At 49.9% G+C, this 15,612-nt stretch overlaps 1 protein-coding gene across 8 annotated transcripts; it reads left to right on the forward strand.

Moving 5' to 3' along the window:
- Position 1: 1 nt before the first annotated feature.
- LOC120402835 (uncharaterized LOC112694756 homolog) lies at positions 2-2,887 on the forward strand. Of its 8 annotated transcripts, XM_039533258.1 has the most exons (6): positions 2-89; positions 861-1,066; positions 1,685-1,769; positions 1,849-1,968; positions 2,178-2,324; positions 2,582-2,887. In XM_039533258.1, the coding sequence occupies exons 1-6, from the start codon at positions 54-56 to the stop codon at positions 2,705-2,707; spliced, it is 720 nt and encodes a 239-aa protein (XP_039389192.1). In that variant the 5' UTR covers positions 2-53; the 3' UTR covers positions 2,708-2,887. The 8 variants fall into 8 exon arrangements, with proteins under 8 accessions (XP_039389192.1, XP_039389199.1, XP_039389195.1 ...); XM_039533265.1 differs by lacking the exons at positions 2-89; positions 861-1,066 and adding an exon at positions 671-809; XM_039533261.1 differs by lacking the exons at positions 2-89; positions 861-1,066 and adding an exon at positions 700-837.
- The last annotated feature ends 12,725 nt before the right edge of the window (positions 2,888-15,612 follow it).

Genomic DNA, 15,612 nt, shown 5'->3' on the forward strand with positions numbered 1-15,612 from the left:
CCAGTGAGCCTGCGTTCGCGCCGGACGTTCTGATTGGCTGCGGCGGCGAGCCAATGGAGAGCTGCGGAACGGCCGTGTTGCTGGGCAGGGTAGAAGGAAGACGGGGTGAAAGGGAGATTCTGGTTGGCTGTGGGCGAAGGGCACTAGACGCAAGATGAGAAATCGCCGACCTTTCTAAGTTACAGTGATGTAATTAACGGGGGGGCATGTATTGGGGCGGGGCCATGTCTTGACGAAGGCTGGACAGGCCTGGATAGTGGGGGAGAGAATTCTGCACTGTGATTGGTCGGCCCTATTGACCAATCCGAGAGCAGTCAATGAACCCCCCCCCCCATCCCGGGTCTCTGATTGGCTGGGGGCCAATCACCGCACTGGGCCAGACCCGTCGTTCCAGAGAGGAGACCCCCACCCCCCGGCTCTCTCTGCTTCCGGATTGGCTGAGGGCTCTTATCCGTTTGGAGATCAGAGGAGTCATCTCAGGAACTTATGCGCAATCCCTGTGTTCTGATTGGCCGGGCAGTCAGCCAATTGGCGAATAAGGACCACACCTTGTCTCCTCATGCCTCGGGCTGGGAGCCACTGGCCAATCAGAGCAAAGGAGGTGTCAGCGTGGTCAGGCCCGTCATGACGTGAGGGTGATTGCCACGCCCCTATAGTCTCTATGGTTACCAGCAGCCAGCCAGTGAGATGTCGTGCCTAGGCCCAAGGGGGTGATGGGTCTCTGCGGCCACTTCCAATGGACTGGGGCCTTCCCACGTGCTCGCTTCTGGCGGGCTGAGGCTATTTCCGGTCGGGTGCGGTCATTTCCGGTAACGCTGCAGTTCCCCCGCTCCTGCGGTGCGTTTCTTTCCCATGTACAGGACTTATTTCCGGTGCAATGGCGGCTCCTCCTGTCGTCACTTCCTGAAGTCCCTGCCTCAGAGCCCTTTAGTCCCTCGTGTGGCCCCGTAGCGGCGGGGCGGGGCGGGGCCAGGCCAGGCCGCCTGCGCCGTCGCTTATGGCAACAGAGGGACGCGCGCGAGCTGGGCGGGGTATCGCGGGATGTCGGGGCAGCGGCGACGAGCGGGTGAGCGGCGTGTTCGGGGGACTCATAAATATTCATGAACTGGGGTTGGTGCTAATCAATATTCATGATATTAACGGAGTCGATCGTGGCCGAGTCAATGTGCAGGAGGTTTCAGTAATAAGGGGAGGCTCCTTTGAATAATTTGCATATTTTGAATGTCAATTAGGGTGGGGCAAACAGCCTAATTACTATGCACATTTGTGACTGTTAATGAAGGAGGTGGGCCCCCACTGCAATGAATATTCATGAGGAGATGGTCTCTACCAATCCTGGGTTGGGCCTGAGGGTCATGAATATCAATTAAGCAGCTGACGGCGCTGTCCTGCGGTGTGAGCGTTGGCATGTTAATGAGGGGGGGCCCAGCCGCCGGCAGAGCCCCGCCCCCAAGGCCCGGCGCTGGGCTGGGCCGTGGTCAGTAGGGTTCAGAGTGAACCATGGAGCTGGGGGCAGCGACCTGCTGCTCTGGGGCCTGCGCCGGGCCATTCCCTGCCCAGGTGTGGGGGCTGGGGTGGAGTGGTGGGGGCAGTAGGTTTGGGGATGGGGTGAGGTTCAGTGGGGCAGCTTAGGGGGGTGAGGCCTTGCTGGGGTGGCTCTGATCTGTCTGTCTTTCTGTCTCAGATGTGGGATCTGGCATCCATGTGGCACCCTAGGAGCGAGCAGAGACCCCAACCCCTCTGATGGTTCCCCTAATCCAGGAATGGCTGTAAGTCTCCCCTCCCCCGCTGCCTCCCCCTCCATGTGTCTCCCCCCAGGCTCTCTGACCTGCTCTCTCCCTGTTGTAGACCCCCACGCCGAGCCCCTCCAGCTTCCTCCTTCTGCCCCTCCCAGCCATTGTCTTCATCACTGTGGCCGCCTACCTGCTCCTCCTCCTCCTCATCCTTGCACTGCGCCACTGCCTCCTGGTAAGGGGGCACAGACGGGGGGCAGGGGGTCTGTACTGGGGGGTAGTGGGGAGGGATATGGTGGAGGGGGAGGCAGGGTGGATATGGGGGGGATATTCAGGGGGTCACACGTGGGGTGGGCCTAGGGGGTCAGAGCAGGGCTGGGCAGGTCAGCTGTGGGAAGGGGGTGAGCTGGCCCTTCCATCTCTCACCCTCCCTTCCCCCCCCAGGCCCGTGGACTCTGCGCTGACTGTTGCTGGTGTGAGAAGGGGATGCTGGGGGGGCCCTGCCACTGCTGCCTGGCCTGTGCCGAGGCATGCGACTGTGCCCCTCCCTCCCTCACCCGCTGCCTGGACATCTGCTGTCCCCGCCGCCAGGTGAGTGATCCCCACACCCTGTGGGGTACTGGCCCCATTACATATTCTGGGGCAGGTTGTCCTGTAGATAAATGTCCCTGTGGTGGGTAGTGAGGGTTTACAACTCTCTAGTAAATAACCTGGGAGCGTAGTCCTGTGGGCTACCAGCCACTGCTTACCAGCAGCCTGCGGCTACCTGCCACATAACAGCCACTCTTTAATATCGTGGAGCGAGTCATCCTGCAGGTTAACAGCCCCATTTTTCTCTCTCTCTGCAGGGCTGGGAGCTCAGCACCTGCCCCCCTTTCCCTCGCTGCTGCCCCCTCTGCGACTGTGCCTGTGCCTACCAGCCCCCCGACTGTCAGAGCATCAATTGCATCTGCTTTGAAGTCAAACTGCTCTGAGGGGAGCCCCGCCAGGAAAATCAGGGGTCTTCCCCATTAGAGACTCTGACTGGCATGTATTCACTACTGCTGGATTGTGGGGATCCCCTGCTCCCCAAGTGGGGTGATCCCTTCCTGATTTTGTTACACAACCCCCAATATTTGTAACTTCCACTTTTATAATAAAGCAGCTTTGAGATACCTCGCTGTGTCTGTCTGCTTTTGGGTGTTGGTGGATCAGGACTGGTGCATCCATGAAAACATTCTGGCTATCAGATTTTCCAGACTGTCTACTGCATTTGGGCCAAATCAGGGAGACATTAGTGTGGAAGCAGGGAAAGAATTAATTAGGATTTGAAGGGGATCTTAATACATGTCAGTCAGTTAGCAAGAGTTAGCCCAGCTGTAACCCTAATGACGTGAGACTTCTAGAAGCAAGGATAGTGTGAGACATAGGGAAAGAACTGTGTACAAAGTTATTACGACCTTGTAACTGATAACCAAATAGGCAGGCTTGCTTTTCTTAGGAGTGAGACAAACAAGATAGCAGAATGGCTTATGTATAAACAAAATGTAGCTGTTGCTCTCTATTGTCTGTATTATTGCTAGTTATTGTCTGTAACAAAAGTATAAAGGCTTGCTGTAATTGTTTACCAGTTGAGAGACCTGTCCGGGACGGGGGTGACCCTGTGTCCTATGGCACTCTCTCCCTCCATTGTAATTACTGGAGAAATAATAAAGTATTTGATTTTGCTGCACCCAAACGAAAAAGCGAGAACTGAGTTTTTCTCCGACAATTTGGGGGCTCGTCCGGGATGGCAACGCCCACGGACCCACAGACAACTACTACGGATCATTCCCCTTCGAACCCCATGGCGCCACATGAGAGGTATGAGACCTTTTGAAATCTCTATTGGGGTATCGGAGGAGGACTGTCAGTGAGGACGTCTGTCTCTCTGTTGGGCTCACGCCATCTGAACTTATTGACTGTGCAGCAAGATCAGATGCAAGTGGTATTGGGGGAAGGCCCCAACAAGGTTAGTTTATAGCAGTACTGGGAACTGCTGAGTTGGCCAACAAGGTAATGCATAAGGTAATGCATAGGTAAATGCATTAGAATGCACCGGTGCTGAGGGGTTTTTACCGCCTCAAGAGGGGTTGTCATACCGCCTCATGGTATTGGTCCGGACCAGGTAAAGATGCATCGTGGTTTAAAAAAAAAAAAAAAAAAAAAAAAAAGAGGTAAAGAAGAAAAAGAGGAAAAAAAGAAAAAAGAGGCCTTGGTGTGTGTGCGTGTGTGTACACCAGTGTGAGTGCTGTTACCGGAAGATGCCCAGAGTACCCTGTGAAGCGAAGGCTCGTGATCAGGACTGCTCTAACGCAAGCCTGGTAACTAGTGGATCTTTAGGAGAGCCGACCCACGGTGGGCTGACTCGGCCTGGCATCGTCCGGCGAGGAAGCTTCCTGGGTCTAGGAGTGTGTGAACCCATCTTCCCTCCCCCCCCTTCCTTTCCGTGTGGGCTACTGACAGTCTGATCATCTCACTGGACGCAATCAGAGTAAGCGGCGCCGTCTCCCAGAGACTAGCCGACGCTCTTTGCTGAAGGGAGGTGTAGGAGAGTCGTGGTCATCCTCATTAGTCTCTCCTGTGTGAGTGCCCTGTAGGGAGAGATCCTTAGCGCGGACAGGGCACCCTCTCTGTGTGTGTAAGTGGAAAATGGGTAAGGGACAGTCTAAACATTCCACCTCACGCCCTAAGGGTACCCCAGCATAGTACATGTACGTACTTTATGGTCCTAAAACCTGCAGGTATTTAGAGATTTGGAATCTTCACACGCGTGAACATCCATCTAAACAATGCCCATTAGAAGGTACCTTCAATCTAGATATGATCATATATCTCAGAGGAGCTTTTAATCACCAAAGAAAAGCCTCTGACACAGTGTGAGCAATTTGTCTAGGAACGGGTTAATTTGAAATTCAGCTTGTCCCAGAGATAAAGGGAAAGTTGCTCTGTGTTCAAGGTCAAGAACCAGCACAGACTATGCTAAGTGCAAAGAAAAACTGCTTTCAGCCCCAGCTGGCTGTGGAAAAATAGAGACACAGGCAAACCAAAGGCAATACAAGTTACAGAACTGAAATTACATTTGCAAAGCTTAACTGTCCAGTGAGATCCAGCAGTGTGATTCTGCAACCCTGTAGCTGGTGTGGCTTGGAAATTCCTGGAAAAGCCACAGGCAGCTAACCTGATGGTGGCCCGTACGGGGAATCTCTGAAAGAGACACCGCAGGAGATTCCAGGGTGTAAAAGAACAGCCCTCCCAAGAGCGGAAGTATGTTGGAAATTCTGAACAGGCTGTATACAGGATAATCTCCCGTCCACCTATTCCCCCTTCTCTGACCGTTATACACAGACGTGGCCAGTCTGGACATGTGTGAGTATTAAAGTGGCTTAAGGCTTGGAGCATTCATATTTTTCCTGAGTGATGTGGGAGCGTTCCCAACACTCTCCATTGTTGTTTTATTATTTTTAATGAAGCTTTAAAATTTGATTTTATGGTGTGTTTTCTCTATCCTCCCCCACCGTCCTGCAGTGTCAGTCTGATCACCTGACATGAGGGATAAATTGGTAACAGAAATTTGTCACAGTTTGGTGAGCGATTGAGAATGGGGGAGCCCTGCAGAATTTACACCATCTATCTGTTTTACCCTTGTTATTTTATGTTTGCTTTGTTTGGTACTGTTGGTGTTATATGTTAAGAATTGCATGATTAAAGGTGAGCCCTAATAGAATAAGGAAACACTATCTGGTTCTGGTTCTGTTCTGTTTAACCGGTTACTGTTGTTTTTCTGCTCTGTTCATTTGGGCGTTAGGTGTGTGGGCGGAACTGAACTTCTTGTTCGTAATTCCTCAGGGTGGCAGCCATGTGTGCGATGAAGCTCTGAGGTTGTATTGAGATTCTTCTGTCCCGCCCCCTGTAACGGACAATGTAATAGAAGTAGGAAAAAATCTGGCTTGGACTGTAGTTCTCTCTGCTTTCTGTGTAATTTTCTTTTTTGTTTAAGTGTCAGCAGACAAATGGGTGGGTCTCTGGGTAGACCCCCTAAAGGGGTTTGGATTATGTGTTAAGTAAATGGCCTTTACTCAATGGCCATGTATTTTTGCCCAGGTGGCAAGCCTTACAAGGGAGGACTCGGGTAGTCTTGTGAGTAAAAATGTTTTAGGAAAAAGACCAGAAGGGTGGGGGCTAGTTGAGAAGCCCACCCTCCTAGCTAAACTGGTAGTGGAACACGTTGGTGCCCATGAAAGGGACGGTTCAGAGAGAAAAACAGGATCGGGCCCAGGCGGGCAGGCAACAGACAGAGAGACTGGAGAACAGGTTGGAAACTTTTGAACGTGTAGTGGAAGGAAAGAGTAAGTGAGTATAAGCATGAATATTTCAAATACTCAGGAGGATATTTGGAATGGTGATTTGAATTGGTAAGTGGCTGTTGAAAGACAAAGCAAGTGATTTACAGGACAGTGAAAAGTTGACTCTATAGTTGCTGGAAGGAACAGCAGTTGAACTTTGTAAAAATGCTAAAGAGAAGTTTTTGGTGTCTTTGACATGTTTGTAAATAAATTCAGGCAAAGAAATTATTAGATTGCAATCATTTGGCTATGAACAATTTTGTTAAATTAGTTAAAGAATGTATACAGTGCTATGTAATTAATATTGTATTAGGCTCTAAGGGCACTGTAAGTGGTGATGTTTTCTTTCAGTGTTTCAAAGCAAAAGTTAAAAGTAAAAAGCAAGCCAGAAAGCATCTGTGTTAATGCAAATTATCTAACTGATAAGGAAGAAGCCGCTGTAACCTGGGCTGCCTATAAAACACATACAAGAAAATATGGGGTAATTCCCCTGTTTTGCCTAAAATCAAGAAGAGTATTTGTATATTTTAAGTAATTGACTGCCCAGAAGGGGTAGACCTCTGTTTTTCTCTTTCAGATAATCAAAGAAAACTAATGCCAGCTGAACAGCATTCAACGTACCATGCATTTACTGACAGAGTAAAAATTATGTTTTGTGTTCTATGTTCTGTCTTGTGGTGTTTGTCTCGTGGCCAGAATCGTTGTGTTTAATATTTTCATGGGATGGTCTGATTTAAACTCTCGCGGAAGTGTTGGATTGAAATGTGGATACTTGTTTTGTTCGACTTAGAATACAAAGTGTTTGGATACATCAGAAAAATGTGATATACTAAAGTCTAATACATTTTCTTGGGTGGGAGAAAGAAACTACATTGGCCAAATCTTTTAATTACAAGTTGTTGTTAAAATTTGCATACCGACGGTCTTTGGAAGCAAAGACATGAGAAGTTAACCCACTCCCCATATTGTACGTGGGATCTTCTGGCTACCTCAGATTTCAGAGGGCTGGGGATGGTAGGAAGCTATTGCTGTTGTTCAATGTACCGCTCATGAGACCTCTCATGATGAAGTTACCCGTGGAAATGCTCTGGCAGACTCTGCAGCCAAAGCAGCAGCCCTTTCCGTACCTCAGGCTGAACATACTTGTGTCCTAATTGAGCAGCCTTCACTGGCCTCCCTTGAGGATCTGGCTAAGATCCAGGAGGCTGCATCAAGAACCGAGAAACACTCTTGGAGTGCTGCTGGATGCATTTTCCATACTCATCATCTTTGGTGTGCCCCGGATGGTCGCCTGGTGGCACCGAAGGTGTTACTGCCCTATCTTGCTCGCATATATCATGGAATGGCACACGTGAGCAAAGGGGGGATGGTTGCTGCAGGTAACATAGATTGGTGTGCACCGAGTTTCCCTTCTGTAGCACATTCCTACTGTCAACACTGTGTGATTTGTCAACAGCACAACATTGGTAAAGCTGTTAAAGCTAAGCGGGCAGCCCACCCTCCTCCTTGGGGACCTTTTGTAAATATTCAGATTGATTTTATTCAAATGTCTAAATGTTGTGCTTATGAATATGTCTTAGTTTTAGTTGATGTATTTACCAATTGGGTTGAAGCTTTTCCCTGCAGGAAAGCAGATGCCAGGACTGTTGTGAAACTTCTGCTTAAAGATTTTGTGCCACGTTTTGGCATCCCTGTGAGTATCAACAGTGATCGTGGAACTCATTTTACTGGACAGATTGTAAAGGAGTTATGTGCAGCTCACTGCCCTCACCACCCACAATCTGCTGGGACAGTGGAACGCCTGAACCGGATTTTAAAGAATAAACTGGCCAAGATTTGTGCTGAGACAAACTTAAAGTGGCCAGATGCCCTTCCTTTGGCACTGATGAGCATGAGAGCCATTCCCAATCGAAAGACTGGACTCAGCCCTCATGAGATTTTGACAGGACGCCCAATGCGACTACCAGCTGCACCCCCACTAACCCCAGCTCAGATGGACATTCATTTGATGGATGACATAATGCTTAAGTATTGTCAGGCACTAATGAAATGTGTTAAGTCTTTTTATACACAGGTGAAGGAAGCATTACCGAAGGATCCTGTGCAACCTTGCCACTCGTTGGAACCAGGAGACTGGGTCTCCATAAAGATCCATCAACGAAAGACTGCCTTGGCTCCACGCTGGAAAGGCCCTTTCCAAGTCCTGTTGACTACCAACACCACTGTGAAGTGCCACAGACTGACTGCTTGGACCCAGGATTCTCACTGCAAAAAGACCCCTCCACATCAGGAGAATTTTCCTACTGATGATTAGCCTATTCTTTCTTCTAGTTCTACTGTGCTTCTGGACAGCAGGGAAAAAGGACAAGGTGACGTGCTCGTAACCTCTCTCTTGTCCACTGACAGACCTACTGTGCCTTTGAACTTTTATAGAAAAAGCAAAACCATTACAGGGTGATGTACTGGTAATCTTCCCTGTAGGATGCTGAATCACGACTGCTTCGGGAAAGAAGAAGAAACACCCCCTCCACTGACATTGCCAAAGTCCAGGAATTCCTGACCAGAAAGGACATTGAGAACTGACCCTGGTGAAGAAGCAAAGAATTACACACTGGCAGAAAGAAAAATAAAATTTGTGGGACCCCTGCTTGGGAATGTGGTATTGATTGGATTTTGGGGTTTATTCTACAGGCTGCGCCCTGTGTTTTGGATAAATCCTTCAGCATGTATTGCCCTCCCTCATTGGATTTTGAATGACATTGCCCTTATCCAGTTTTTAGATCACTTTTACATACCCAGATTGCTCACAAGGGGCTGCCATTAGATTAGCACAACAAAAAGCCTGGGTTATTTCCTCTGGACAAAAAGGGAATTGACCAGATCCCTGTGGGCTGGGGCCAATAGTGTAGTAGCCATTTGGAATATTCTTAAAAGCCAAGAACATGATAAGAAATTGGGCCAACTAGAAAAGGCCACTAGCCTTATTTTTGAAGCTCAGCTATCTTAAGTACAGGCTGGAGTTGGTGAGTTACATGTCATTTCCACCCTTAGTTCTATGACCCAGAAGTTACTGACAGAGATGGTATTGAATATCACTGAGGCTGGGAAGGCATTGCAGTGGGATCTAGACCAGACTTGGCCCACTGCCCTTACAGACGCATCAGGAACCATCTGATCTATGGTCATGGAAACATACTTGGACACTTTCTGGATGGGAGTGTGGACATTCACAGTGCTCCTTCCAAGCATATGGACCGGTTAGGGGGGTGTGGGCTCCCACATACCGAATCCTGCCGGGTCCATGAGGAGGATGCATGTGGGACTGAATTATTTACCGAGTCATCTGGGAAATTAGACCACCTGGTATACCTAACTGATTTATAGACAGTACCCCTAGAATAACTCCTGACATTTTGGATAAGGATAGAGAGTCAATGGACATTTTGGCCGTTAGAACCACCACAGCTCAGTGTATCTATAAACTGAAGCCAGGGGAAGTTGTCACTGTTTATGACAATATTTGCTGAGAGGGTGGAGGTCAAGGAACTACCCTGACGGGACACCCATTTTTTCAAGCTAATGATAGCTGTGTGTACGTTAAAGCCACCACATTGCAAGATATACATATTAATCTTATGTATGATGTCTTGTGCTTTGTAATCAAAATTGTACAACAGCCCCATTATATTATTCCTATGGGAATGTTATTGTTTGTAGTGTTGTTAGTTAGCTTAGGATTATGTTGTTGTTGTAAAAAAACGTAATGATAGCAATACCTTTCATGTTCATGCTAATCATGCTTTGTCATTACATCCAATCAAAACCCCTACGGTTGAAACATCTGATGTAGAATCTGAAATCCACGAATTAATGCAAATAGAGATTTGAAAATATTTGTTGTACTAGAAGTACAAAATGGGGGAGTGTGGAAGCAGGGAAAGAATTAATAAGGATTTGAAGGGGATCTTAATACATGTCAGTCAGTTAGCAAGAGTTAGCCCAGCTGTAACCCTAATGACGTGAGACTTCTAGAAGCAAGGATAGTGTGAGACATAGGGAAAGAACTGTGTACAAAGTTATTACGACCTTGTAACTGATAACCAAATAGGCAGGCTTGCTTTTCTTAGGAGTGAGACAAACAAGATAGCAGAATGGCTTATGTATAAACAAAATGTAGCTGTTGCTCTCTATTGTCTGTATTATTGCTAGTTATTGTCTGTAACAAAGGTATAAAGGCTTGCTGTAATTGTTTACCAGTTGAGAGACCTGTCCGGGACTGGGGCGACCCTGTGTCCTATGGCACTCTCTCCCTCCATTGTAATTACTGGAGAAATAATAAAGTATTTGATTTTGCTGCACCCAAACGAAAAAGCGAGAACTGAGTTTTTCTCCGACATTAGCCATAATGGCTATGCTTGGTCCCCCTCAAGTAGCCCTGGAACCCTTCTGACGGGTTAGATCACAGAACCCCCCTTGGGAGCTGCCACCCGATGTGCCAAGACCACTTCTGCCCCTGCTTTCCTGCCCTGGCAGCTTGGGACTCCAGCACCCTGCCTGGTTTGAGTGAGACCTGCTAGCCTGCTGGATACCCAGACCCAGCTCTGAACCACGTCCCCTGACAGCTGCAGGTTTACCTGAAAGCAGCTCACAGACGTGTTCCTGCCTTTAGCACTCAGATGCCCAACTCCCAATGGGGTCCAAACCCAAATAAATCCGTTTTACCCTGGATAAAGCTTATGCAGCATAAACTCAGAAATTGTTCCCCCTCTATAACACTGACAGAGAGAGATGCACGGCTGTTCCCCCCCCAGGTATTAACACAGACTCCAGGTTAATTAATAAGTCAAAAGTGGTTTTATTAAATACAGAAAGTAGGTTTAAGTGGTTCCAAGTAGTAACAGACAGAACAAAGTCAGTCACCAAGCAAAATAAAATCAAACGTGCACATTATGTCTAATCAAACTGAATACAGATAATCCCACCAGTTCCAGAATGCTCCTTTTACAGACTAATCTCCTTTTAGCCTGGGTCCAGCAATCACTCCCACCCCCTGTAGTTACTGTCCTTTGTTCCAGATTCTTTTAGGTGTCCTTAGGGGTGGAGAGGCTCCCCCTTTAGCCAGCTGAAGACAAAATGGAGGGGTCTCTCACGGGTTTAAATAGACTTTCTCCTGTGGGTGGAGACCCCCTCCTCTCTCCTGTGCAAAGTCCAGCTCCCAAATGGAGGTTTGGAGTCACCTGGGCAAGTCACATGTCCATGCAGGACTGAGTTCCTACCAGCCAAGCCACATTCCTGGGAAAGCCCAGATGTGGATTGGCGTCTCCAAGTTCATTGTTGGCCGAAGCGTTTCCGGGTGGGGCACTTACTGAGAACAGTCTTTTCCCAGGAACCCAACCAACTGTTCACTGCAGCCTACTTAGAATCAAACAAGTAGGCAGCCAATATCCTAACTTCGAATACAACAATGACACATGCCTACAAACAGGATTAATAGATTCGGTAGATCAGAACCTTTACAGAGAGCTGTTACCTGGCCTGTGTAGCCTAAGTTATGTTATATAGATACATACACCCATAAGCATATTTCTATAAAGCCTTATGGGTGGCACTGTCACACCCTCAACTGGGGGTCCCTGCCCACCAGCTCCACAACCCCTGTTTTGGGGTGTCTACGCCAGCAGTGCTCAGCTGAGAAGCCAGAGAAGCATTCCCAGTATGGATAAGGCAGCTGAAATGAAACCTGACACTGCTGTTAACGCCGAACCTTACTGATGACACTGTACGGCTCCAGGCTGAGGCAGCCCGTTTGTGGGAGAAAGTGATAGGAGATGAGGGGGATGAGTCCCCACTGCACTCCAGGGCAGAAATGTCCTGAAACAGTCACTCATATCTTGTTAACTCTGAACCCTACTGCTGACCTCCATTAAGAGCAGATCTTTTAGAAAAACACCCCATCTTGCTTTAAAAAATTGCCAGGGCTGAAGAATCCACCACGACCCTTGGGGAATTGTTCCAGTGGTTAAGTCCCCTCACAGACAACTTAAGACTGGAATGAATCTGTAACAAACTTCAGCTGCCAGCCACTCACTCGTGCTAGGCCTTTCCCTGCTGGATTGAAGAACCTGTTCTTAAATATCTGTTCCCCATGGAGGTGCCTATAGACTGGGACCAAGTCACCCCTTCTCCTTCTCTTTGTTAAGCTAAATAGCTGGAGTTCCTCGACACTCACTGTAAGGAGCTGCTCTGAGCCTTTAATCATTCTCATGGCATCACAGGATTCCAGCAGCAGCCGCACCAGGGCCACAGAGCAAGGGAAAAATCACCTCTCTGCTCCTGTCAAGATTCCTTTGTTTATCAAAGCTGCAGCGTATGTGTCACTGGTTTCTTCCTAGTGTGACTATTATCACTGCGTTCTTGTGGATTGATTTTATTTGTAGTGGTTTGGGGTTGATTATTTCACTCCCTTTGCGTTTATAACGGTTAGTTTATTTGGAATTTGTTTTATTTTGATCATTACTGATGGATATTCGAGTGTATTATTAGTACTGAGGATTTATTGTGTCATTGCCAATTTCCTTTTGCTTTATTATAGCTTAGGAGGTGCCCATTTTATTTAGCTCGAGAAGAAGTTTATTTTATTGCTCTATTGTTCATCTGATGTTATTAGCTGGGGGTTCATTTGAATCAGTCTTTTGTGCTTTACACCAAATGTTGATTATTTTTTGCTGTTACCAATTTCTTTTTATCGGACATACATGATCTTGTTCCTAATTTATCTGTTTGCATTAGTGAGAGTTCTTCGGTATAAGTTCTGAGGAAGGGGCAGAGTCTCAGAGCACAGTGAGGAGCTGACCTCTGACGGTTTAAGTTCAAAATACAGAAACAGAAGAATCCAAATTCAAGTCACTTTTGAAAATCTTTGGAGACACATGTATAGATTTACTTTCTAATAGATGTTATATGTATTGCTGTTATGTAATTGTCACCTGTATTTCTATTTGAGAGTGTATTGTTTTAGATTTTAGGCTTATATTTTGATATTGTTTTATAGAGCTCATCTGTAAGTATTTTAGCTTGCTATATTTATGTATGTCTTGTTTTTGTGTTACTATACTATTGGTTATAACTATTTTATGTATAAACTTTATATTTATAGATTATATGTATGCTTATATAGATGTATGAATTGTGTTATTTCTATATGTACGTTTAGCTTTATATTACATGTTGTTATTTTACAGTGAGGCTTGGAATGGTTAGATTTTGATGGGTAAACCTTGATTTCACCCTATACACACACAGGGGACAAAACATTTCCATTAATAAAAGTTGCTTGAAAACATACCAGCATCTGATTTAAGGCTACTGACTTTGTACATGTGGACACGTGATGTGGACAAGCTTTAACAGTTATAAAGCTGTAACTTTTCAGTGTCAGAAGCTAGAGCCATTAAAGAATCGGCCCAACCCCGCATAATTTCCTGCAACTGACACTTTAAATTGATAAAAATTGAAAAAAATGCTTACAAATGACCAGCCGTATTGTCCCTCCAGGTGCGAATCCCGCTCTCCCGAGGCTGGCGACGTGTATTTCTGTAGTTGTTACCGACGTGCCGGTTTATTGCCGCTCAGCTGTGGGTGGGTGGTGACGGTGCAGTCCGGGGCAGCCGGGTCGCTGCTGGATCCCGCACGGCGGGCGCGGGCCAGTCCCAGGCTGGATGGGATCCGTGAAGCGCTATCGGGTCCATCCGGGGTTACTGGCATCGTTCATCCCACAGCGCTGAATCTAAACCCAGGCACAAAACTCAACTGGTGTTAGTGCAACATCACCCAGCCCGGGCTCAGGCAGGAACTGGAGAGACCCCCCCCCGGGCCCGGAGGGGACAGGAGTACGGGCTCCGAGACCCCGCTCCCCCCCCCGAGAGAACCCAGGAGTCCGGGCTCCGAGACCCCCCTCCCCCCCGAGAGAACCCAGGAGTCCGGGCTCCGAGACCCCCCTCCCCCACCGGAGAGAACCCAGGAGTCCGGGCTCCGAGACTCCCTCACCCACCCCCGGAGAGAACCCAGGAGTCCGGGCTCCGAGACCCCCCGGAGAGAACCCAGGAGTCCGGGCTCCGAGACTCCCCCCACCCACCCCCGGAGCGACCCCAGGAGTCCGGGCCCAGAGACACCCCCCACCCCGAGCGAACCCAGGAGTCCGGGCTCCGAGACTCCCCCCACCCCCGGAGAGAACCCAGGAGTCCGGGCTCCGAGACCCCGGAGAGAACCCAGGAGTCCGGGCTGAGACTCCCCACCCCGGAGAGAACCCAGGAGTCCGGGCTCCGAGACCCCGGAGAGAACCCAGGAGTCCGGGCTCGAGACTCCCACCCCCACCCCCACCCCGGAGAGAACCCAGGAGTCCGGGCTCCGAGACCCCGGAGAGAACCCAGGAGTCCGGGCTCTGAGACCCCGGAGAGAACCCAGGAGTCCGGGCCTGAGACGCCCCACCCACCCCCGGAGAGAACCCACGAGTCCGGGCTCTGAGACTCCCCACCCCGGAGAGAACCCAGGAGTCCGGGTTCTGAGACTCCCCACCCATCCCCGGAGAACCAGGAATCCGGGCTCCGAGACGCCCCACCCACCCCGGAGAGAACCCAGGAGTCCGGGCTCCGAGACACCCCCCACCCAAACACCCCCGGAGAGAACCCAGGAGTCCGGGCGCCGAGACACCCGGCGAGAACCCAGGAGTCCGGGCTCCGAGACTCCCCCCACCCATCCACCCCCGGAGAGAACCCAGGAGTCCGGGCTCCGAGACCCCCCCGGAGAGAACCCAGGCGTCCTGCCCACCCCCAAGATGGCCGCCGGCCCCTCCTGCCAGCACCCGCCATGGCGGCCGCCGGGGCCGGCGCGTCACTTCCCCTCGCCATGTTGCCGCGGTGACCGGGCTGGGGCTGGAGGAGGCGGATTGGGGGGAGGGGCAGCGGCCGGTGCCAGCGGAGCCAAGCCCCGGCGGAGGGGGGTGCGCTGGGGGAGGGGCCAGGGTTTGGGGGTGCACGGCCTTGGTGGGCGGCATCGGGGAGGGAGCACAGTTTGGGTGCACAGGCGGGAGGGGCTGCATTGGGGAGGGATTTGGGGTGCACAGACGGGAGGGGCTGCATTGGGGAGGGATTTGGGGTGCACAGGCGGGAGGGGCTGCGTTGGGGGGGGCTGTGGGGGGCACGGGCGGGAGGGGCTGCGTTCGGGGAGGGAGCAGGATTTGGGGTGCAGAGGAGGGGAGGGAGCACAGTTGGGGGTGCACAGGCGGGAGGGGCTGCATTGGGGAGGGATTTGGGGTGCACAGGACGGGAGGGGCTGCGTTCGGGGAGGGAGCAGGATTTGGGGTGCAGAGGAGGGGAGGGAGCACAGTTTGGGTGCACAGGCGGGAGGGGCTGCATTCCGGGAGGGGATAGGGTTTGGGGGTGCTCGGCACTGGTGGGCTGCACTGGGGAGGGATTTGGGGTACACAGGACTTGGGGGGACTGCAGGGGGCAGCGGGT

The sequence above is a fragment of the Mauremys reevesii genome, linkage group 4 (assembly GCF_016161935.1).
Source record: "Mauremys reevesii isolate NIE-2019 linkage group 4, ASM1616193v1, whole genome shotgun sequence".
Taxonomy (NCBI): domain Eukaryota; kingdom Metazoa; phylum Chordata; order Testudines; family Geoemydidae; genus Mauremys; species Mauremys reevesii.

What these genes read in the sequence shown, in the direction of transcription:
- LOC120402835 (XM_039533258.1), top strand. Translation starts at nt 54, where the DNA reads ATGGAGAGCTGCGGAACGGCCGTGTTGCTGGGCAGG. An exon ending in GGGGCAGCGGCGACGAGCGG is followed by an intron (nt 1,067 to 1,684) that starts GTGAGCGGCGTG and finishes TTTCTGTCTCAG; the next exon opens with ATGTGGGATCTGGCATCCAT. An exon ending in TCTGCTGTCCCCGCCGCCAG is followed by an intron (nt 2,325 to 2,581) that starts GTGAGTGATCCC and finishes CTCTCTCTGCAG; the next exon opens with GGCTGGGAGCTCAGCACCTG.